We start from the raw sequence: 25,267 nt of genomic DNA, 5'->3' as shown, positions 1-25,267 counted from the left end.
GGTCCCCGCTGGGGACAGCGATGGAATGGGGCGGGGGGACACAAACCCGATCCCCTGCCAGCGGCTGTCACCGTTTCCATGGTGACACAACTGAGCTGGGAGGTGTAATTACTGCACCAGCAGCTAATTAGCAATTCATTACTTGTTTGAGTGGGCAGGGGGATGCTGCCCCACCAGGTACCTCTGCCTGGTTCAGAAGTGGCTGCCGATGGCTTCACCGCATCCCCAGGGAGGTGCTGGAGCACCAGCCACCCCCAAACACACTGGGGTTCAGTGCTCAGCACCAGGAGTCGCAACCACCGCAGCCCCAGCCGGCCAGAAAGCTCCAACACACCCAAAGCACAACAGACAGCATTATGTAGGTTATTTCATGGGTATTAGCCAGAACACATGGAAAGTTTAGGAACATGAAGTAAAAATAAAAGTGCTGGAGGGTGACAAAGAGGGGCTGTGGCGGGGCTGGAGCGGCAGGGGGATCCGTGTCCCCGACCCCCAGAGGGACAAACGCTCCGCCAGCCCAGAGCTATGGGAGGAGTCAAATTATATATAAAATGAGGCAGCTGAAATTACATATTAGAAGGAAAACAAAAACAAAATCAGAAGCAAAATAGGCACAATAAAAAGATAGGAAAATCAGAAGCAAAGAATACAGAAGAAATTTATTGAAAGCACAAGTACAGACTGGCCAATAACTGCTTTCTACAATCTGAACAGTAAATAATGGAGCTACAGAAAGGTACAAAGGTTGTTATAAAATAGTTTTAATTTCATTTCTTTTTGCATTACAAACATTCTTTGAAAGAGGCAATGGAATTCTGATGTTGTGTATGCTTACCCTCCCCACCCCACCTTCCACAATACTGAACCTGTAATAGCTGTTATCAAAATATACAATACATCTGTTCACCATAAAAAAACTGGGTTTTGCTGCCCCCTCATGTCTTACAACAGGTATAAAAAAATTATAAATATGTACACCCTTTTGTTACTCACATTCTTTACATGCAAACACAGGGATCCAAAGGAAAAACCCCCAATCGCCTGGTCCCGGGGTCACCTCAACTCATTCGCCTGCACTTTGCACACAAGGCAGGGCAACCAAATGGGCACCGGTGGCCACCAAAAGGTTCCATCCCAAAGAGCCTCTGCCCAGTGGTTCCTGGGCTGTGTGTGGAGCTGGTTCTGCACTTCGGGAGATGAGCAAATTAACTCTGCTAACTCACCCTCCCGGCCGCTGGTGCAGGAGCACGAGGCTCTTGGCTAACAGGTTTAATCAGAGGTGACCAAAGCGGCGTCTCCAACAGGACACAGGGGGACGGTCCCAACCCGGTGTCCCCAGCTCGGGCTCCACACGCTGCTCCGCACAATTCACACCCTCGAGAGCTCAGGGAGCAACTACAACAAGTTAAGACTTTTCAAACGCTCAGTGCCGGGCAAGTCAGGAGCTCCCACAGCGAGCGAGGAAATCGTAACTTGCAACACTAAGACAATTAAAAAACAAACTTTGGTCCACAATTTTTGCAGAAAAACCCTGAAAAAAAGTACAAGATTCTTGTTATTTTTGCATCCGAACAGGTTGCAGGTTAGAGGGAAATGTAAGGCAACACCGGATTACACAAAATAGAAGGCAGAATGGCCCGGGAAAGAGTTGTAAGCCAGAAAAAATAAAGTTGTATCATTGGGAAAAAAAACGATCTGTCGCATTCTACTTTTAATAAATTCCCTTCCTATAACTTAAAAGGTCTGGGCTTATAGGTTAAAAGGTGAAAACTTGAGCCTGGGTCCTTTTAAATTCACAAGCTATTGGAGCTTGTTACCTCAAACGCTTTGCTTTAAAGGAAACGGCTTTGTTGAACGTGTGGTATCGGTTTCGTTACATTACTCGTCCTCAGTCATGACCTCAGCCTGACAACTAAATTCCTGCCCTACAGTTTCAATTACAAAACAAAAAAGTACAGTATACAAGGATAATACCACAAAGGAGTAAATTTAGATTACGTTTATACCATCTTATCATTCTATAAAAAGGTACTTAAACTATTTCTTTTGCATATAAAGAGATTAGAATATTTGGTCAACTGGAAATATTGCTAGGCACAGATGACAGCAACAGCATCAAAAGTATAATACAAGAATTAAAAACAAAAAGCTCAACTGCTGAAGACATGCTATAAGAATGACGGCAGAGCTACATTGGTCTGGTTAATCTCAAATCAGGGGCGTGAAGGTGACTCACGTGAACACCTTTCTAAACACGGGATACCCAAGAATTCTTCAAATCCTAGCCAGGTATTTAGATATATATATATATACACACACACAATTTTGACAAACTGAATGATTCGTCCTCACGAGTGTCCACCAGTGGTTAATTCTGCGTCATGATCGAACTGTTGGGATGTGTTTGGTCTGGGGAACGCTCCATGCCCAGCGCCGGGCAAACCCCAGGTGCCCATGAACCACGAGCAGGGTGGAAGCGGCACAAAGACAGATCGAGATGTTTCTTGCGGTTGCCGCAAGAGCGAAAAGCCCAATATTTTCTTTATCCACTTTGCCAGCTCCACTCGGCCTCCCCCGCGGGGGCCGGGCCTGGGGGCGCCGCTCGCCCCTTCCCTCGGCTCCCCCAGCGCTCCCTACGCTTCCCATGTTTCCCCAAAGAAGGAAAAGGTTTAAGGCACAGGACAGCAGATGCACGGGTCGGGCAGGATCAACGCGGCTGATTTGTTTGTGCTGGATTGAGTTTGGAGCTCCTACACACCATGCATTTCGCAAAATCCTGACACAAAGGCGCTAAAGTGAATTTACACAGTGGTTTTAGGTCTTTCAAGGCATGGATGGGTAAAGAAAATCAAAAAGGCATCAAAGTGAAACCTGATAAACTTGTTAGGATCTGCTTTTTGGGGGAGAAGGAGCAGGAGGGGAGGGGGATTTCCCAGAGCAGGTTCCAAAGTGTAAACTTGAGCTTGTGATTTTTTTATTGGAACAGTCAAGATTGTTACCCATCACCGCAAGGTTAGCAATATCAATTAGATTTAACTTTTTTTCTTTTTTAAAAACCGGTAAACTGATTTCTCTTTAAAAAAATAAAATCTCTGGTCTCTTAAGGTCACTTCAGCTGCATTTTTAAAGTGGCTTTTTTTCTGGAATGATGGAAGTTGAAACCCTCGTGTTCAGCCTTTTTTAAGGTCAAGGCTGAACCCAAGAGGTTTGAAGTCAAGTCCATTTTTGTCTTACGCCTTCCCAAGCTTTAAATGGTGGACTTTGAGAAGGACACACGCAGGTGATGCTTCTCACCCAGGTCATGATTGTGGAGTTCGATGAGCGACTGAATGGCCTCTTCCACGGAGCCCATCTGGATCAGAGCCATTTTACGGTCTTTCCTGGTGAGACAGACTCGAGTCACACTTGTTCAACAAGGCCAGCGGAAAATTCAACTGGCAAGAGCTAGACACTTAATTTTTATAAGGAAGATAGTATCTTTATCATAAACGTGAATACTGAAGTTGTCACTCAGCTGCCTCAGTTCCCATCCTCCACCCACACTCACCACGCACTCAGTCCTGGCTTATCCTGCAATTCTCGATTCCAGAGTCAAATGATGATCCTGCTCACCCTTCTCTTCACCCAAGTTGTAACACAATCAGCACTAAGTGCTCCCACACTGAAAAGCCCATTGCGAGAAAAAACACTTACTGGAAGAATTTGAATCCTTTCACCATCCCACCGTTGCTTGAAAACAACATCTTAAGGTCTTCTTCAGTTATTGAAGGTCTGAAACAGAGGTTTTGCAGTCAAACATATGTTGACAGACTAAAATCCAATTCTCATCTTTTCAAATTCTCTACCAGTGGCTCCTTGGACTGGGACAGTGATGAGAACAGGAGGGTGGGCAAGTCCTCCTCCCATGAGCAGCACAACACTGACCGCGTTTCCCAACACTAAACTCGCCCAAATTCTATCCCTGGCCACACGGGAACTCCCCATGCAGATACTTACGGAACGTTAGACAGATGAAGAGTGGCAGAAGGAGGAAAGATGTTCTGGAAATTTTTGGAGCCCGGTTTCTTGAAGCGATGTAGAGGAGAGTTGCTGTAGTCCTTGGTGAGGCCGTGGTCCTCCTGCCCGTCACGGGGAAGCTGCACCGTCTGGTGCTTGGACAGCGTGATACGGATCGGCTTCCCGTGGAGCTTCTGACCGTTTAAATGGCTCATGGCTGCAACAGGGCAAGGCAGCGTGTGCTGTGGTTAATCTATGGTTATTCTGTTCGCCCTTCAGATTTCCCTTCCCCAGAGCTGCCCCCAAAGCCACATGTTCAATACAGAGACACATTTGGGTTTGGGACCTTTGTTTTTTGAAGCCAGCACTGATATCAAAGCTCTAATCCCCCATTAGGTCTCTTCAATGCTATGAGTCCAACTCTGTTAAGCTTGCTTACCAAGCTGGGCCTGGTTTCCATCAGTCATCTGAACTAGGGCATTCTCTTTCTTTTTAAATAAAATCTTCACCCTCTGCACATCACCGTAGACTCCTTCAAAAAGGGAGGAAACAAGAACAGTCTTAGGTAAGGGCAAAAACACGCTCTCAATTAACTTTAATATTAGCTAATCAATCCAACAGCAAAAACATTCATTCACAACCAGAACTGATCTCATTCCAACCACCGTTACTTATTCTGCTCTAATTAAGGAACATTCTTATATAGCAGAATAATAATGGAACAATACATTAAAGAAAAGATACTGGGTTTCAGCAAAAAGCAAACAAATCTTACTGCCAGAAGACTGGACAATTTAGCATGCTATCACAATTTAAAACTCTCGTAAAAAAGACATGCAAAGCAATAAACCATGCATAACCGAACGTAAAATAAAGGCAAACTAAATTAAACAGCAAACTAAGTCAACAATGTCAAAATGAAATTACGCATTCAAAACAAAACAACAACAAAAAAGGCAAACTGCAAACTGTACATTTTTGAAGTAATCTCAAATAAATGAAAAAACAAGGTAATAAAAAGTGTGAATAATAACATACCGAAAAGAATAAAGAGGCATTGGGGTGTAACTCTCTTTAGAGAACAGCAGAGCAAGGCAGCGGAGGGACAGGGAAGAGGTAAGGAATCGAAGGGGAGAGCGAGGTTGCACAAATCGTCCACAACGAGGAAGGGCAGAGTCCCCGCAGGAAATGGCGAAATTGGTTGATGGATGATGAAGTTTTCAAGATGGTTAATATTGAAGGGCAGGTTGGTTTCCGAAGAGCAGGGTTTGGTTTTTGGTTTGTGTTTGGTTTTTTTTTTTTTTTTTTTGGTTTATTTTTTTGTTTTTGGAAGGGGAATGTTTTTATTTTGTGTTTCAAGCAACAACAGGAAGCAGAAGTACCGTGCAGTCAGTTGGCAAAGAAATTCCGGATCAGGGGAAGAACAAAAATTCAGGGATGGGGAGAAAAGAAAAAAGTAGCAAAAAACACAGGTCAGTAAATACATAAGGAAATATGTAGTGTTCCATCAGTCAGATTTATAGAATTCTACATACAATAACTTGTTTACAGAAACAGTTAATAGGTTTTACCTAGTGGAACACAATGATAAAGAAAAAGCATTTTAACTTCAGATATACAAAGAAGTAAGAGACGGTATCGCAACAGAGTGACTGCTACAGGCTTTAACATTTAAACTGTGTGGTATTGCCTAAAATTTGACTAAAAAGATTTCTCCAATTTCTTACGGGAGAGGACTTGGAGTCACAAGCACAGCCGTGGCTGTTCAGGACCGGGAACGCAGGATCAATCCTGCAGCCCAAGCTGTGACACTCAGAGCAGACCCATTTCCACCAGCAGAACATCTGGTTTAGCAGCTATACCGCTACCAAGCCCTCTGGGCTCTGCCCAAAGCGCTCCCTGTGCAGGAACACGGGACCCCCAGGTCTGTCAGGACCCCCCCAGATGCCACGGGGTCCAGCAATGGTTCCGCACACCCCAGTCTGCACCCACAGCAAGGTCAGTGCAAGCTGGATGTGCAGCCTCCTTAACTCCTTATGGAAAGGGAAAGTGGAACAAGTTCAATTGCCATGTTGGTTCAGGAAAACGCCCCGTACAGCCTCACCGAGCAGTCACTCCGAGCAATGCGGTCTCCTCCTAACCGGCTGTGGCACAGGTCAGTTTCTACAACACTGATTACACAGGCAATGGAAAAAGTTTCAGGTCTGTTAGTTCACAGCTTCAGTACAAGTATCAAAGTCTCTCTAGCCCAAAGATAAGCTGGATGGATAGTGAAGAGCTCATTAAAACCACAAGGCATGAAATAACTGCTGTGCACACCTGCCTGTTCAGCAAAGCCAGTGAAACCAGCCCATGAAACACACTCGACAGTATTGCACTGGTCGAGGATAACGATGCCGGTTCTTAACATTGAGACTTGTTTGACCAGCAAGTCCCAGCACCGAGGCAGAGCCAGCTCCAGAATGGCAGAGGAGCTCTGGGCTGGAAGAAACTCATCCAAACCAAAGCTCTGCCACAGTCCCCGCCGTTATTTCATGCCCTGGAGAAAACAGTAATGACAGATAAAAAGAGTAGTCTGAAATACTGATTCAATTGCTTTGTCTCATCAAGAGTTAAATATTTTGGTCATTCATCACATCCAGGCTTTCCCTTTGATGCAAAAGAGGTTTTGTGGTTACTCTGACATCACTGGTAAGTTTTATGGCTTTGCATAGTACTAACTTGTGTGCACAGTCCCACCAGTTAAAGTGTTTTTCAGCAGAGACTCCTCATACTCTACCGCACACATTAGAGGGATCTACAGTTTCAATCCAACAAAGAGCCAAAAGCTGACTGAAGAGAAATCCAAGATACCCATATCAAATTGTTTTATGAAGTTCTCTTTCAGAGACAACTTCCATTCAAATGTTACCTGGTTTATTTTTAAAGAAACCCAAATATTTCAACTCACTGAGTAGAATTGAAAATGTAAACTGTGAGCTGTTAAGGGGTTTAGCTAAGGAAAAACTACCAGGTATCTTGGAAAGGGAAATGTGCAAGCACACAGCAGAGGAAACGCTGCACAGGTCCAGAGTCAAGCTGGTGGGGGCCCAGACACTATACGAGGAGCAGAGGTCCAAACCAACCCTCGGTAGTTCTGAATTAATGTATTAAAAACTACAACATGCTCAGGGAAAGACGGGACGGACATGACTATTCCGTGACCCACGGAAGGGCAGGGAGGCCCCGCACCACGGAGGGAGGGACATGAGCAGGCAGGCAGCATCCTTGGCTTTGGACCAAGGACGAGCAGGATTTTAATCGGAGAGATGGACTTTCCCATTTCCCTACAGCAACTAGAGTACTGATCTGCTTTGAGGCTTAGAGCTGGCAGAGCACTTGGCATTTGCTTTCCTACTTTTGCCGTTTCCTTTAGGATACGGTAGGATTTCACTTTCAATGAGTTTCAGCACAATCTGTGTTCAGAAAGTGAAAGCAGAGGTAACAGGAAGGAGAATAAAAAGTAAATGACGACTCCACTAACCTCCGGAATCAGATTGCTAACCAGCAGAACAGAGTTCCCTGCCCCGGCGAGGCCGGGGATGGCGATCCGTCCTGCCGCAGCCGCCGCAGCTGCTGCTGTGGGGATCGCCAAAGGAGCTAGAGCTCCATGAACATTTGGAACTGTCAGGCCTGGAAATTAGAGAATATTAACCAGTAAAGCAATTAACAGCAGGTACTCTAGTGTGTTTGCTGCACCAGAAGGGAGAGCAGCACACCTTCTATAACATGCATGTAACCATCTGACACATGGTGACCACATCTTCTAAGGGCAACAGGAGCCTCCGATTCTGGTGCTGCAGGAAATGTCCCCATTTCTAAGAGGATTTGCTCTTGCAATGCCTGGTGCTTACAAGGTGCCTCTCAGCACTATCCTGCTGACTACGAGACTTTGCACGTTTCACAAGCAGCGGAATCAGCACAAAGCTGCTGGTGCAGGGCAGGTGTCACAAACGGTGCATTTGTAAGGGGTTTTCCAACCAGTGCATGCCAAACACGCTTCACTCCTTAACCATGCATGGAACAATCAGATATCGTATGCTATCATTAACTCGTCTCTTCTTGAATGGAGAAACATGACAGTTTTACTTATAGGCGTTTGTAGTTGCACTTCACAAGCCCTCCAGAGGGAAGAGCTTCAGTGCAAGACAATCGCTAATGATCAATGGGATGGAATCGCTTCTGAGGGGCACAGGACATCACCAAAACATCCCTGTGCTTGTTTGTCATAAGCAAGGAAATTCCATCAGGCTACAAGAAAGTCAAGATAGCTTGGTATGCTATTAAAAACAAAGCAAAAATTGTTTAGTCTAGCACGCCAATGAGTGTATTTAGCACCTAAAACTGAAGGTTTTAATCTCAGACACCTGGCTACTTCTGCAAGTAGCAAGAACTTGTTACCTGGAACATGAGCTGTAAACTTCACAGTGCAAGTAATTAATGTTTAAATACCAACTTTACTCAAAATATCTGGGAAAAAAAATGGACATTTCCTTGCTTTTGACCACATTTACAGCTGTCCAAGAGCTCCCAACGTCTGCAACCACATGAGGAAATTCAAAATACAAAACCATTCCATTTGCCCAACTATTTTAAATGCTGCCTTTGCTGTCTCTCTCGTCCTGCTAGTTGTGTTCCTCCTGTCATTGGGATCTTGCCCAGCCAGAGGTGCCACAGCTTCCATCAGGTACTGAAACACTGTTCCCTTCTACGCCTAAACACCAGCATTTCGAATTTCCATGTCTAACCCCAGCAAAAATCATCACTGCTTAGCTTTAGAACATCAAGATGCTTCAGCAACAGAAAACCTATGTAAAAATTCAACTTACGAACTACAGTACCTGCAGCCTGAGGGATTGCAAAGGCAGGAGGAAAGCCAGCTCCCGCATATGGAGCGGAGATTATTCCTGGGGCACCTGGGAAAGATATACACATTATACAAAGACATCCAACAGCAAGAAAACTCCAGATTTAGCCTTGATCTGTCCTTCAACATAAGCACTTGGTTAAAAGTTAAACCCTAAAACACAAACAGTCATTCAAAAATGCCTCTAATGTAACACTGAACTTCAAGGAATTACAAAAGCCATTCCTCCCCTAACTGCTGCTGTTCGGGTGGTGCTGGGACCACAACGCAGCCCGGAGGCTCCTGGAACTGCTTCACCACAGCAGAGTTCTCCAAATCCAGGTTACAACACCTCAAATTATCGCTGAGTCTGCACTGCGGGCACAACAGCAGATGGCACCAGCAGCACAGAGAGCGGGAGAACCCAGAGCCGGAGGAGCTTTCAGAGCAGGATGTGCACCCACATGTTCCACAAGTCTGATTTGGTGGTTCCCAAATTTTCCTCATTAGCCCCAATGTATTTCAAATTTGGGATGACCAAATACACTAGGATTATGTGCCTGACCCCCCTACAGCTGGCACATGTATCAGTTACATTTATCCTGCTCCCACACCAGGAATTCTCACCAAAAGCAGCTGCCATAGCCGGATCGAGAGCGGGCTGGTTATCCCCAGAAGGAAGGTCTGGCCGTGTATAATCTCTGCTCTTATCGTTATTGTATTTTACATTGAGACTTGTGAGCTTTGAGAATTCTATGCGCAGCGTACAACAGGCATTGTAGATATTCTGTCCATCTAAAGACTGCAAGGAAACAAACCATTCTTCATCCAAGGTGCATTCATACTAAAATCACAACAAATCTCTGAGGAGCTCGTGTTGCATTCCTGCCAGGTATCCTGCTGTGCAGAGGAAGCACCGCTTCATGTCACCCCCTTTAGTACCCACCCAAATCAGCCGTACTGCAGACTGACACGCGTGAGCTGCCACCAGGGCACTGCTCACGAAAACCTGCAACCAAAGACTCCAAAATACACCTTTCTAACATCAACCCTAGCCCAAGAGTTAACGTAACTCAGGTACTGAGCCCTGCTATCACACTACTCACCAGTTTGGCATGCTGAGCGCTCACTGGGTCAGCATATTGTAACAGGGCCTGAAATTGGTTGTTCTTCGTGAATGTAATGATTTTCAAGACTGTACCAAATTTGGAAAAAATCTGCAAGACAGGATTTGCGTAGCTTGTTACGTCATTTCCAGTAAGTTCATTTCATACTGATCTCGGAAACAACAGAAGCTATCCTTTCACCTTGTTGCCTCTCCAACTTGAACACTCAAGGTTTTGAAGTGCGTTGTGGGCATTGTTTAACCTGCATCACAGCATCAAACTGGAAAAACATCCGGGTGACTGAACTGCCCCCCTTAATAATTAAAGCCTCTGTTTGTTATGAGTTCTTAGACAGGAAGATTCACATAAACCTTCAGCAACTGGAACTCTTCCAAGAATTTCAGGGATTCTTAACTGCAGTCAAGCTTGCATTTTAAACACGAAGATGGGATTAAGCGAGCGCAGCAGACAGCAGGAACTTTCCAAACAGGCTGCTGCCCAAATGACTCCTGGATGCCGGATTTGTTTCCCCCTGCCCTCAGACAAGGACATAGAGCAGCTACTGCTGCTCAACCCTAAACAGAACCTGAAGAGCTGTCTTGAAAACTTAAACATTTGTCCCTTGCACTGTACCAGACTGTAATCCAATTAAAATGGACCAGCAATCAAACCTCTGGAAATTAAAGTCTGGCCAGATTGGGACCAAAAATAGAAGACTCTTGTGTAGGTGTTCGAGCTTCCAGAAAGTAGAAATTTGACAGAATTCAAGAAGTTGCGGTGACATGTTTTACCTGATGCAGAACATCCAGAGTGACAGGATAGAAAAGATTCTCCACGATGATCCTGAGGACGGGGCTCTGGCCAGTCATGGCCATCCCAGCATCCACGGCCGCGGGGGAGGCCAACAGGGCCAGGTTCCCGGACTGCACAGAATTCACGGCCTGCAGAGCTGCCTGGGCCCGCTGCAGAACCAGACACGCTGTTAGAGCGACACCTCTGCTTGCAAAAACACATGCTGAGCTTTTATTGAGCTTCCTATCTGTAAACTGCGCTAGCAGAACTCAACAGTTACCAGAACAGAAAGCAACTTACAGTTCCTAAGGCTGGGGATGCAATGACTTCAGCACATTTAAATGTGGACAATGCAGACCACCCCAATCAGTAAGCACAATGCAAAAATATAAACTAAACTAAGTGCTTATGGTACCGCTAGAACCTTGCTCAGCATCTGAGGCAGCAAAATTATTCCATTATTTAGATAAGAGGCAAAACTAGGCTGTCAAAGTCCTTATTCCATAAGCTAGAAGGTTATATGCTCTGCTTAGCACTCATAGTTACACCAAATCTCCACCAGTACAGATCAGAGGAGCAGCAGAGACCCGTCCGTTCGTCCCTCCCACCGGCAGGACAACAGAAAGAACACAAACTAACGGCTTGGTTTGCAGAGCTGTCTGTCTTCAGCTCCTTGTGGTTGGAGAACTGAATGTAGATGGGCTGGCTCCGCAGGACGGGAGTGACTGTGGTGTAGTAGTTGACCATGGTGTTGGACGCCTCCTCCGTGTTCATCTCTATGAACGCCTGCACAAAGGCAAAGCCAACACGGACATTCTCAAAGTAGCACATACCAAGAGATAGCAGTAACACTCAGTACCACTCCACAAGAGCATAACACAACCCACAGCTTTGGGAGGAACTTCTGGTTCAACTGCAACTGCATATGATTTTCACAACTGCATTTACGTGCAAGTTTTTGTACGTGGAATTTTTTAAGAACCAACTGTGTGTAGAACAAACGAGGATCTTCACTGTGCAGACTGACTTAATGTATGTGATGCTTCAGCCTCACCCTGAGACTTCCACACTACAGAGATTTAGGAAAGGGGTAGTGAGAGAAGCCTCTGCAACAACACAGGAATCCAGCAGGAATCCAGAGCCCTTGCACTTATCCTATTGAGCAACCTCCCACTCGCTGTTCCGTACCTTTATGGTTTTCTCTACTTCAAAACAAAAACGTCAGGGACTGTAGCAAGTCATTACATCAAGCACTTACATATAATCACACCACGCAATATATCAGAGGCACATTTCCATAATTAAGATTACAGACATGGTATTTTAAGCAATGATTAAAGTTGGCTTGCTTTTTTACTCCTTAATTTGTAAGACAATTTTAGTTACCAAATTAGTGCACACCACCTGCATTACCCAAGAGTGTTCCAGCTTTACGCAGCTCATTTATTGGATCTGTAAAGGTGTCCTTAACATGCAAAGTTACACTGGTGGTTACTCAACTGTCACACCGGCTTGAGTGAGAAAAGCCAACTCATGTCACTGCTGTCCAAATAATTTACCTGGTCTGTAATTTAAAAATCAAGCATAATGCTAATTATAAGCGACAACCTATCATTATGGACTTAGTTCCTTGTACAGTCTGAAAATAGCATTTTCTACAGCTCATGGGATAATCATGGAAAAGTAAAATAATAGTACGTAGAAGTTATTGACTCCTAACACACAACAGTTGTTTAAACAACTTGGATCAGGTTTACTGATGACAAACTCACCGAGGCTTTGACACAAACCCTGCTTTCAATTACGGAGACAATACCTGGTTTTTGCCTTTCAACATGAGAAGGTTGGTGACCTTGCCAAAGGGTAAGCCCAGAGAAATGACCTCGGCCTCCGTGACATCACTGGGGAGTTTGCGGATGTGGATCACTCGGGATGGGACCCCAGCACTTCTACTATCGCCTTTGAATTTTTTGCTCTCGTTTCCATTAGCTGTAAAAGGCAAGAGTTACTGCTCATTAGAGTGGGTTTGAAAGAATAAGCACCCGCTGCCAACTTTTGCAACACAGTTTCTGCTCCCCATCCAGCTATTATTCTATTACAGAGAAATTCCATAGGCTAATTTCACTGGAGTCTGAAGCGCGTGTTTCACACTGTTGTTGTTTCAAATGACACGACGCAGGTGACATTGCTGTGGTCCAAGCCACTATTCTAGATTGCTGCTTTATTCCTCTGCACTTTGACTGGGATTCTTGGCATTCTGGGACAACTTATAGAAAGTAATAGTACAGCAATTTTAGATTAGCTGGATTACACACAAACCTGTGTGTTCCAATTTTGTGAAAGCATTTTAGCAAGTGCACTGTAATGATTTCATTCATTCTACTAACCTTGTAAGAGTACAGGACAGAGTATTATTATTCATCACAAAAGGCCTAATAAGTACTAAAAATGAAGAGATTTTAAAATAAAGGCTAAGTGGGGAAAAAACCAAACCAAAACCAGACCTCCTCACAGTACTTGCTTATCAACTGCTATTCTTTTTTGTAGGCAAAATTACCTGCAGAAGAAGAGTTGCTGTTCATGATAAAGGGTCCGTTAGTAACACAAGCAGAGAAAAGCTCGTCAGGTCCCCGCTGGAAAAGAAAAGACAAAAGGTAAACTGATGGCATTTTCACTCAATTCTATTCAGGTACTCCTAAAGCAGAACAACTGTAGAAAAACTGAACAGTAAGTGAAAATATACTGACAGCGGGCAGCGAACCTCACCCCCATCATAAATTAAATATCAGTAAGATCCAATTTAGTAATTGAGTAGCACTATCCAATATCTCCTTTCAGGTAAGCATTAGGAATCATAGGAGATTAAGCGCTGTTGGACTGTCTGAAGCCACTAAACGCCTTGTTGTGCGTCAATATTCACATTTTCCTGCGGTATTTAACAAAAGATTTCTGACTACTCGTATCAGACAAGGTTTTCATGCTTTCAGGTGAAGCTGGAACAACGCTGTAGCGGACGCGGAGCAGACCGGCAACCCACACAGTCACTGCACCGCTCCATCGCCTGCAAACACAGCCCAGCAGATCTATGGAGGAGATCACTGCACCCAATGCAGCGGTTTCAACTATTCCAGGATTCCCCGTAAAGTCACCAGAATTATCTCCATTGACCAAGACTGGTCTAACTCAAGTAGGAGGGATGACAAATGCTACTAAAGCAAAAGCAAACAAGACTACAAATGACTTTTTAGCACAATCTATGCTTATATACATAACAGCTTCAAATCAGTACAGCTTAATTTCAAACAAGTTCCACAGAAGACTTTAAAATCCCATTGTAAACTGTCAGCAAATACAGTAATAAAAATCTGACATACCAAAGCATTTTCTCATATCTTTCTACACGACTCTTACACAGAAACACCACGCTACAAGGCTTTCATCGGCAGAGAAAGCAGAGCAGAGCTGGTCCCTGCCTGGGATGGGCATGTCCCCCGCTCCGGTGACAGCCCAACCACTGCCACCATGCCCCACATCTGGTGGCACCTGCGGTGACAGCGCCTGCGCGACGCCAGCAGCCCCGCTCCCTCCCGTGAGCAGAAGTAGGTCACCACGAGCCCCAGAACGCTCAATTACAGACACAGGCCTTGTTTTCTTTCTTTCTTTCCCCCTCAAATCTTGAATTTCTTGTTTGACTACTCACTGCTAGCTCTTCAAAGACAGGCTCAAGGACTTTGATGTCCTAAACAGGAGAAATTAGAGCAGGTTCCAAACCCGGTTTGTGCGCTGCTGGTCACCCGCGAGCCCCAAGAGGGTTCACAGTGGCCGGGGCACCCACGAGGTCTCGTGTTTAACAGGGACCGGGGACAGGCCTTTTAACAGCTCTTCTAATTAGCACTTCGATTCCTGAGTACAGCAAGACACAAGCTAGTCTGGGAGGCTGTCAGACTGTGATCCCATCCTTTTGATGACTCAAATTAATGCATAATTCCAAGGCAAAAAACATATAATTCCCCATTCTACTGTACAAAGACTCTTGTGGCAGCAGGGCTGCAAACCAGAGCCCTGGCAGCACAGACCAGTGTTGATCAGCCCTCGCGGCAGGACCTAATGGGCCTGGAACTTATTAAAACAATGTTCTTAAATACCAGCTTGTAAATTCCTAGACATGTAGAACTCCAGTACGAACCAGCGCGTTTGTGCATACTGGTCCATCATGGAAACGCCGGGAGAACAAGCCACATATTTGGCTCTCATAGAGGCAACACCAGGAAACTATAAACTGGAAAAACAAACATTTATACTATTATGGAAAGAATTTAAATTCCCTGAATTTAACTTTCCTAATGGCCCGTTTAAAATAAACATTTTCTCACATATTTGAAAATCAACTTGCAGGGCGCTTTGACCAGGAATGCTCATTGCTGCTGGTTTCCACATGTCGATGGTTTTTTAAACGAAAGACCGATTTCCAACCCACTCCCTTCTTATCTTGGAGATGACCAGCCCAGGAGGCAGAGGGAGAGGACGCTCCACATCAAAAGCAGCAGCAATGTGCGAGCTCCCCAGCTGGAAGTGCACGCAAACCAACAGGGGAGACTACAGCAGCTGGAAAACTACAATTATTCCAAGGTCTTTTTTTCTACATGAGGAAGTTTACAGGCAGTAAATACATAGTATTGTGCAGTTATACAAAAATGATTCCCCACAGACTCCCTTTGAAAGGCTGGCTTTGAGGTGTAAAGCTGGGAGGAGCGCACCCGTTGTACTGCACCCGCGGCCCCCCCGGGATTCCACCAGCACAGGGAAGTTGCATCAACTTCAGCTTTTTTGGTTCCTACTCCGATCACCGCAGAAACCTCTGCGCTTTTGGCACGACCCAAGGCAAATGGAACGAGCGCCCTGTGAACCTGCCCTGGGTGCAGAGGCCTCCACCCATCGCTGCCCTCACTCGGCGATCCCATCATCTCCTGCCAGTCTCCAATGTCTGCTCTTCCTGTAGCTTACAAGCTACGAATAAGCTTTAAATCCACGTTATAAATTCAAATACACCATACCAAGTACCCTCATTCAGTAGAGCCAGAGGAACCAAAGCAAGCCCGGCTGGTTTAAAATGTTTAGAAGAGCTTCTCACCAACAATGCATCCATTAGGTATTTTGACTTCTAGCCAAAAAGCCAATAAAAAGCTATTGATTCTGAAGGACTGCACATCCAGGGGAGGGAGGAGGTGAGCAAACGGCGCTGCGGTGCTCGGCTGCTCGCCAGCGCCAACCCAACACCACTTCTCTACCTGTTTATTCCCCACCTCCCACGGGCGGTCCCAGCTGCGCAGCAGTTCCTTCCACACGCAGCTCTGCGGATGCTGGAGTTCACAGTCCTGCTCACAACAATCACCGATTCACGCTGACGTTCTTGCTCAGGTACGGCCACTGCTGCAGGTACAGCTGCCCGCAGCGTCTCCATGGCAGCAGCTCCTTTTGTCTGACAGCTACAAAAGCTCTATTGCTCAAGCTGCGTTAATTTAATAGAACACCTGTGCTCCGTGTAGTCTGGCTACCGCTGCTGCTTTAGTTCCCTTTGCTGAATTAGAAAAAGGAAGTCGCAAGGTAGAATTTTGATACTACTTCATTTTCCAATTCCTTTTCGGCCACCCCCAAACCCTTCTTTTTGCTTTAACGTTTGAACAAATAAATCAGAATTTTTAATTGATCAAGGCTTTCACATCTTAAAGAAACTCTCTCTATAACCCTTTATCTACTTAAGATCCCATCACTTATTTTAAATCAATTACAGTAAATCAAGTGCATTCTGCCAGTGCAAAAGGCTGGAAACAAATACAAACCAAGTGACCAGAACAATCTGAATGTCAAGAGAAGTGGTACTACAGGGTAACAATGAACTTCCTGAATGCAATGAGCGTCACATGCAGAAAGCAGAACCAGAGCAATAGCAAAGGGACTGGGCACATGGGCAGGGGGACACGAGCCCAGACCCACGGAAAACCCTTCCCTGGCACACTGAGAAACCCCCAGAGCAGCATCGCTCTCTGCAGCGTCTGTACGAAGATCCTTCGAGCCAGTGAAGACACCTGTAATATTTTCCAAACAAGACGACACACAGATCACCAAGAAGCTCACACAGATCACCAAGAAGCTCACACAGATCACCAAGAAGCTCACACAGATCACCAAGAAGCTCACACAAACCCTTCCCTCAGATAAAAGCAGCAAAACGATTTGAGCACAGAGAGAACTGCAGTCTGCTTCAAGGGCTCTGAATGAGGTCAGTCCTGGGGGAAAGGGAGAGTGAACTTTGATATTCACAGCTCAAATCACTTTGCAAAAAAAAAAATGAAGAGAAATCCAGTCTGGTGACATCATCATTCACACTTGTGTTGCATTCTGGCATTTTTTGCTGGGAGATTCAAGAGGTAGGAGTGGAACTAAATTTAAAGCACTAGGAAGAAGGTTGCCAGTTCTTGCCTTCCACAGAAGTCTCACTTCCAGCGAGGTCCACTGACGTTACCCCATGCGCTTCCTTCCTTCTCTCCTGCCTCACACATTTTAGTCATCTAAAGGTAGAGCAGCATGAAAAGAAATCCTGATTGGGGTCACACAAAGCGTGAGTTAACCTTTTGTGAAAACACCTTTGAAGAACACACAGTACAACTGCTTCCTCCTCCCATCCTGGTAAAGTCAAAAAGTTAATGAAGATCAAGACAAAATAACTCCAAGATCGGGCGGCCTCTGCTGTCCCGCTGTCCGCAGCTCGGCATCACTCGCCCACCACTGTGCCCCGTTTGAGACAATTTACAATCCAATCACAAACAGCAGCAAAAGATATGGAGCAGAAATCATAGCTGGTACTATTTCTATACTATAGAGAGATTTTTGAGTTCTTAAAAGACACTAGAAACTTAAGCATTCCATTAAAGCAGCTGCTCCCCCAGCCCGACATGGATTTGGCAATGAGATGCGTTAGAGCCGGATCCTCAGCCCCTCATCCCACCCGCCCCTCCCGGACTTTCTTTCTCAGTCTTTGCTACTATGGAGACACCGTGTGAAACAAACCTGCCCTTGGAGCAAATCAAAGGTGTGGCCACTCTAAATAGCCCTGAATTCCTCAAGTCAAGGCTCAGCAATGCAGTCATTCTGGCTCTGCAGGGCAGCACACACCCAGGCCTTGGGATCTGCTGCTCCCAAGTTGAAACTTAACTCATGTCTGCCTTGAGTCTTCTAAATCATTAGAGTGGAGCAGAAAGGTCCTTGGTAAAGCTTAATACAAACACTGGCAGAAAGAAATATTGCTGGATGTGTCACTTTGGGGAAATGGAACCCATGAAAGAACATTTTGTGACCAAAGCTGTAGAAGGGCAATTTGAACACACAGGTTTAGAAGGAACTCTGCGCTAATTCAATCTCACCTAAATGGCAGTTGTGTAATAACTACAATCTGCTTGGGCAAACACCAAGCGATCATTACACTGGGATTACCAAAACACGCTTGCTGAATTAAGCACAGTGTTCAGCAAGTTCTCCTGTGAAGCCGGAAAGGCAGCCACACCAGAACCACACCAAATTTGAAACTAAATCGCACTTCCCCTTCTCACTAGTGTGATGTGACAACAACCACAGCACCACATCCACATTTTCTAGTTTGATGACACGTTGAACACGGTAGCAACCAACAGCTTAAATTTCTGCTAATACAGATTTAAACAGTTTTCATAACGCGAGCAGAGGGTTTCCTGGGTGCCCTGCAGTTGTCTCCAAGCCGCAGACACGGGTGCACACAAGCTGTGCGGCACTAATGCAGATGGGATGGAGCCGTTTCCCCAGGACACGCGTGTTCGTGGCTCCACGGCTCACGCGTGTGACGGCGGCTGCAGCGGCCACAAGAGCCGGCTTGTTGCAGCCTCTGGCTGAAGCCATGGGAGGGACTGGAATTTCCTCACAACATTCTTGGCCTTCTGCCTGAAGCCGTAATTACTGTTCCCATGGCAAAGATCCTGGCTTGATCACAAATCACTTTATGCAGTCAGCCTGTATCACACTCCAGCAAACCCCGTTTTAAAAATTAACTTCTCAAATGCCACACAAGCGTACTTTCTGGTTCTGGAAGCATCATCTTTCAGAAAGAACTCAAGCAAGAAACTACAAGATTATTCAGCACCTAAACCGAGGCCTTTTCAATCACTGAAATGCAACTTCACTTAAAGAGTAATGATGTACCGTAGCTCGTACTCTTTCTAGCAAGTCAGCCCTGCTCAGAGACCATTAAAGCCTAAAGAGATAGTGATATCCGGGCGAATTAGAGAAAGGGAAATGAGATACAGAGGGTGATCTTGACCAAATTACTCCAAAGAGGCAACTGTGGGGGCCAGCATCAGCACCTTCGAGTCCATCTCAAGGCCATACTTCCTTTGCAGACAGCGATGAAATTATGGGAAGAAATAAGTCTGAAATGCCATGTTTCTAACATGCAGGACGCTCCAGAAGGCCGTGCATCAAGAGCCCCATACCAGAGCTGCAATGAGCTTCCTGAACGAATTCACACCCCTTGAACCAAAGAGCTTGCAGACAAGGTTGAATGACAAGGCCAGGAATGTGGACTGCAATTACCATCCTGATTAAAACCATGACCATCAGCCAGTGCAGTTCTCCAGGAGTAGGCCATGAGAATACCTGGGGGCTACATCAATATAAGAGAGACCTCAAGATGAGAACTCTCCAACTTCAGAACACACCAGTCACAGTAACAGAACATTGAAAAGGTGTCTCAGTAACAAACTACAGCAAGACCTTACAGCTTTTGGGGACTGTAATCTTCGACTGCCTTAAACTTGATGAGTACCATCCCCTCCTTCTTGGTACATCCATGGTAAAAATGAGTAAGTTGACACCTCAGAGGATGCAGGCGCAGGAGAAGCCTTCGCTTTGCTCCCAGCTGTGCCCGAAGAGGATTCTAACTCATGTAAGCAAATCCACGTCATGCAAAACATGTTACACCAGAACATTAAAGAATGTACATGATCTAAACTGCCACATTCAATAACTTATTTAAACATAATCAAATAATACGGCTATGGCAAAAACAATTTGAAAACTTACCTTTATCAAGATGATTCAACTTTGCTTTGTGTTTCTGCCACTCTTTAAATTTGATTCGACTTTCTCAAAACCTGCCTCACCTGACTTGAGAAGAACCCTCAGTTTTGGTGCTTCTGCTTCACACCCCTCACCCCACCATCCAGCTCCATAATCCTGGTGACAGGTCCTGTGCCGGGAGCCAAGGCACTCGCTGGGATTTCTCCCATTTTAAGCATCACCAGGGACCGAAATCGCCCCCAGGTGAGCGATGAGGCATGCGATACCACAGCCTGGAGCTTTTCAAGATTACTAACAGGACTACAACTGCAGTTTCAGGAGCTTCCTGGTCAAGTTTAGTGATGTAAAACCACTTCATAACGATGCAGAAACCTAAAGCTGCAAATGACACACTGTCAAAACCAACTGAGGGGACTTTTACCTAGATTAATCAGTTTATTAGAAGAGATACTGCATCAAGCTGCTCTACAGCTGTCAAGGGATGACTTAGTCCCCCTTTTATAATGGCTCTGAACGATTAACCAACCTCACTGTCCAGGTTTGAGCCGTTCCTCCTCCTCTGACAGCAAACACCTCCTTGCAGCAGATAGCGTTCAGAATCAGACACAATTGTGGCACTACCATTAATTTCAATTTCAGATTCTCATTGGAGGAAACATTGCAATAACCTTTATCCCACGGCTATTATAGAGCTCCTTCGTGCGTTTAATGCTTCTCAGAAACCCTAAAGCACTAACAAACACATCCAGGCTGAACAGCAGTCACATCTGATTTTGTACTTGCAATGCAAACCCTGCTTGTTGTCCAGGAGCAGACGCAGGCCTAACAGAGCTCACGCTACACAAGCTCAGCTCTACTTCAAATCAGTCCTATCGCACACCACTTCACCAACCTATTCAAGTTTCTTATTTAATAACGAAGACCCAAACAATACACAATTCAGTCCACTAAAAAAAGGCTGTCGGATCCCTGCTTTGATGGCCAACATTCCCACACACGCTATCTAAGAAAAGGAACTCACAGGGCTGAACTCACTGTAATCCTGATCCCAGAGCAATAGCTACAATGTTCAGGGATGAAATGAAACCCCTGTAACACACTGTGGACATTCCAGTTCAACATTTCACAGGAATGAGCCTTTATCCTGCGAACACAACAGCCCGTTACCGCACGGCAGATAAGGAGGCTCCTGTCAGCACTTTGAGTTTCAGGGCTAAGTCTGCACTTTCAAAACCTGCGACTAGAAGGGTAAAGGTCATATTTACTGTACTTGCAAGAGATAAAAATCAACGGCTAAACACTCGGGGGGTTGTGGCAGAAGGATTTTTGACATATAACTGACCAGGAATTCACATAAACAAAGGAAATGGAGTTCTCAAAAAAAGTAAGGACCAATTTCTCCATTGAGAAGCATTGTCTAGCACACAAGTAACAAGCACAGCTTGACATTTCAGTAGGGGAAAAGGCTGTTTCTAAACGCAATAAAGTTCTTTTCTGACAGTTGATAATCAATATCCAAATGCCAAGAAGCTAAGCGATGAGCCATAATAAAAGTTTTAAGTGTACATGAAACTAAATTACTTTCTGGTTAAAACCAATTTACATGGTACCAGAAATAACCCTTTAAAGCTGAAGATCTACATTTGGTGAGGCTAAATCTAGGTCAGATGCTGAGCAGTGTAAAAAGAGAGAAAAAGTGAGAAGTGCCTACCTTTGTACCAACTGTTATATCTTGGACAATGCTGTAGAAAAAAGAAAGAAAAGGATTAAAAAAGTTAGATAGGTTTGCCACAAATATCCAGTATAGTTTACAGTAGTAAGAAAAAAAGCAAGTCAAAGTGCACAGTTGTCTTTGCAAGTGAGCCAAGGACAGTTTATACAAAGAAAAATTATGAGATGGTGATGGAGACCCAAGACCCAGCAGTGCCAGAGAACCACAGCTCTTCATTCCGACAGCAGAGCCTGCGAAGGACCGCGGGTACCAAACCCGCACGACACAGCCTTAGAAAACAAACTGTATTGTCCCTAACACAGATCTGAAGGAAAAAAGCTCCTAAACTGCTCAAACCTCCTCTAATGAGACTTGCTGATTAACTAGCATGAAAAACCGCATTAGCTGTACCTCAAGCGACTCACACTAGTTCCTGCCAGCATTATTACCACAACGCACATCTACTAGAGTGACTTTTAATTGATGGAATCAGAATGAGTTGTCCACAGCTTGGCACGTTGTACCCGGGGCATCACCCGAGTATCACAGCACCTGCATGTTACTCTTGTTGGGAAGCGCTTGGGGCAGCCTAAGGATTTCCAGTACAGTCCTGCACTGAAGACTGTATCTTTTTATGAACTCCAAACTACTGTAAAGCAGCATCAACCTGAGAGTAGAAATGATCATTTTAGTCTGTCACATCCACAGCGCTGTGGATAAAGATCCAGGAGCGGCTGGCAGAGCTGCAGCAGCTTCCAGGAAACACGGCAGTGAAGCAGAAGGCAGGGAGGTCATCTCCAACGCAGCAACACAACATCTGAAGTACTCAAGAACAATTGCACAAAGTGATTTAATGCCAGAGAACTCGCATTTACTACCGCTCCCTTCCCTACCCTCCTGCAACAACCCGGATCATTTTTGCGGAACTGAACATCGCTCGATCTTACTAAGCCCTGGGTGTTTCAGCAGCTCCACAAAGCAGCTGTAACACGAGCAGCAGCCAGCTCAGCTCCTCACGCTTCCTCTTCCCAACCACCCTGCCATGTCATCATAACCCAGCAGTTTCCAGCTGGAGCTGCAGCCCAGCGGCGGCGGCTGGGCAGCCACGCCACCGCTGCTTTTCTTCGTGCAATTGCTGCTTTTCTCCACGCCATCGCCGCCTTTTTCTCCACATGAGCTCCTCGAGGAAGGTTCTGTGATCCCTGGGCTCAGGGCACCACACAGATGGTTCTGCGGCACTTTGACAGCCAGCGGTAATGAACTAATTAAACCCATCTGCACATAGCAGCTTAAAGATTCATTACAGTTCTAGCAGAATTGCTAACTATTCTACAAGTACGCATTTCTTCCGTTGAAATACAGATGTCGACCCAGCGATTTGCATAACCTTGAAAATATTATTCCCAGCAACACATAATAAGAACAGGGAATCTCCCAAGTTTCTCAAACTCTCCAGCTCCCCCCAGTTCCTGTTCCTCCCAGGGCCTCACGCACAGGAAATGTTCGACATCAAGGAGCCTCATAGGGGAGAGGGTTTAAAATCATCCTGCTTTATGTGCCAAGAATTATCGATTCCTGGAATATTGTTGTAACCCGCTTGATAGCAAGAACTTTTCTCAAGAACTGTGCAATGTACTGCCAGCTCACACACACACCCCCCCTCAATAAATCATCATATCTTCAGATTCACTCTCTTGTCCTGTGTTAACCTTAAGGAGGGGATTAAACTTCTCTCATTTCCAAAAGAAGAGCCGATGAAGCCTTTCATAAGAATCAGCTTTTACACGGAGTGGGATCATTCCTACACGATAAGGAGGAAAATTAAGCAGCACCAGTAAAACCTCTCGTTCATTTTCCAAAGCAGGGTTTCCCATATGAATCCCTTGCGTGTTTTAACAAAGCAATCGATTCAAACGGGATCACTCATGTGGCATTGGGAGGGGACGTGGGAGCCGGGGCCCGGGTGGCCACTCGCTGCCAGCTTGGCAAACCCAAAAACCACGGGCAGAAGCAGCTTTCCAAGTTTCAACAGGGTAAACAGATCACGTACCAAAATCTTCAATAGGTAATGGATAGTTAAGATGTATACGTTACACTAAAATTTCTACAGTAAAACAGCTATTTGAACGTCCATAGTAAATCAGCTTTCCTAGGAACTACAGTGCAGGCAGCTGATAAACTGATTTTTGACATTAGAACGGACGATCTCACATGTTGAAGATTATTGTTTTTAATATCATTCAACATGATGAGCAACTTGTTAAAGGATCTAGAGAAACCCACACTGCATCCTGGACTGTAAAACTGAATTATAAGATACAAGGCTTTTTTTTTAGATGAAAACAACCCAGAGACTCCACTTTTTCACTGTGTAAAAAAACCCAGCCATGTGACTACGCTTAATTTTCACCAGACTGGTGTTCCAAGGCAGGGAGGCACTAATTTGGGCTTAAGGCTCTGTGAAAACAAACTGCTTATTCAGAGGCCTTCTGAAGCATTTTAACTACTGCGCTCTACAAGAAACAAAAATCAGATGGGTAAAAAGATGCACTATCCGAGATGAAAAATGGGGAGAGGTCCCTTCTGACAGAGCTGCCTTGGTGAAAGAGTTTTAAAGCAAACGCTTCTGAAGCGAGACGAGGTGGCGATTACCGAGCAACCGGCGCTGCCCGGGATGGAAGAGTCGGGCTGTAGAAAACCCCTCGAGTCAGCGGCGGAGGGAAGTTTGATCCGCAGGAGTTCGGAGCCGGACAAGGGGGAGCGGAGGGACCGCGCAGCCCCCGCGGGGCTCAGGTGACGGGACACCGGGAACCGGCTGCTGGCGCAGAACGTGTGCGGATGGGCGACCCGCTCACAAAGAGACCCCCCCCGCCCCACCCCACCCCCAGGAACGCCAGACAATAGGAGCGAGGCCCGGCCGTGAATCAGCTGCGGCTCCGGGCGCGCCCCCCCCGCCAGGTGCGCCGCTCCCGGCCCCCCCGCGCTCCTCCCCCGCCGCCGCACGGCCGGGCCTCTCTGAGGCGTGTCCGCCTCCTCCCCCCCTCCCCACGCCCGGTGAGGACGGGGCGGCCGGAGCGGGACCCCCCGGCACCGAGCGGCGGGGCGCGAGCACGCGGCGGGAGCGCGCGCGGGGGGAGGACGCTCAACACGAGGCGCCGCGTCGGGGCGGCGGCCGCAGAGCAACGGCCGCCCCCGGGCCCGCGCCCGCTCCCCCCCCGCGGCGAGGGGCTCCGGGAGGGCGGCCCGTGCAAGAGAACCCCCTCCCGCACCGCCGGCCGCCACCCCCTCCCCTTCCCGCCTCGGCTCCGCCGGGCGGCCCGGCCGCACCCTCAGCGTCCCCCCCCTCCCCCCCCACTCAGGTAACGCCCCAGCCCCCGGCGCGGGTCGCGAACCTCGGCCGCTTTCTCCCCCTCCTCCGCATCCCGGGAAGGGTCTGGCGACGCTGCTCCCCAGCCCCCAGCACGGCGCCGCCCGTGCCGAGGCCCTGGCCGGCGGGGACTCACCCGTCCATTGCACACGGAGGAGACCCGTCGGGAACGGAGTGGAGGCGCCGGAATAGCAGGAACGGACCCAACCGCTCCGTGTTATAGACTCACAAAATGGCGGCGCCGCCCGGCCCGCCTCACCCGCGCCAACGCCCCATTGGCTATCGGAGATGTCATCTTGACGGCA

At 46.5% G+C, this 25,267-nt stretch overlaps 1 protein-coding gene across 6 annotated transcripts; it reads right to left on the bottom strand.

Moving 5' to 3' along the window:
- Window positions 1-633: 633 nt before the first annotated feature.
- Window positions 634-25,221, bottom strand: PTBP1 (polypyrimidine tract binding protein 1). Of its 6 annotated transcripts, none has more exons than XM_071799699.1 (15): window positions 25,099-25,221; window positions 21,596-21,626; window positions 13,337-13,412; window positions 12,596-12,768; window positions 11,419-11,565; window positions 10,779-10,949; window positions 9,988-10,098; window positions 9,509-9,683; window positions 8,865-8,951; window positions 7,520-7,668; window positions 5,035-5,068; window positions 4,436-4,528; window positions 3,997-4,213; window positions 3,694-3,771; window positions 634-3,380 (listed from the first exon to the last, which is right to left on the bottom strand). In XM_071799699.1, the coding sequence occupies exons 1-15, from the start codon at window positions 25,104-25,106 to the stop codon at window positions 3,248-3,250; spliced, it is 1,683 nt and encodes a 560-aa protein (XP_071655800.1). In that variant the 5' UTR covers window positions 25,107-25,221; the 3' UTR covers window positions 634-3,247. The 6 variants fall into 6 exon arrangements, with proteins under 6 accessions (XP_071655800.1, XP_071655799.1, XP_065714281.1 ...); XM_071799698.1 differs by having other exon boundaries at window positions 24,988-25,115; XM_065858209.2 differs by having other exon boundaries at window positions 8,877-8,951; window positions 24,988-25,115.
- Between the last annotated feature and the right edge of the window lie 46 nt (window positions 25,222-25,267).

Source organism: Patagioenas fasciata, chromosome 27 (assembly GCF_037038585.1).
Source record: "Patagioenas fasciata isolate bPatFas1 chromosome 27, bPatFas1.hap1, whole genome shotgun sequence".
NCBI classification, from domain to species: Eukaryota; Metazoa; Chordata; class Aves; order Columbiformes; family Columbidae; genus Patagioenas; species Patagioenas fasciata.
Note: the sequence above shows the minus strand (reverse complement) of the source record. Positions and strands in the feature narration are given on the sequence as shown.

Excerpts from the sequence above, each read along its gene's own strand:
- PTBP1 (XM_071799698.1), bottom strand. The coding sequence starts at position 25,016 with ATGCGGAGGAGGGGGAGAAAGCGGCCGAG. Across the intron at positions 13,413-21,595 it reads ATATAACAGTTGGTACAAAG|CGGGGACCTGACGAGCTTTT; the intron begins GTAGGCACTTCT and ends TTTCTTTTCCAG. Across the intron at positions 4,529-5,034 it reads ATGCCTCTTTATTCTTTTCG|GAGTCTACGGTGATGTGCAG; the intron begins GTATGTTATTAT and ends CCCTTTTTGAAG.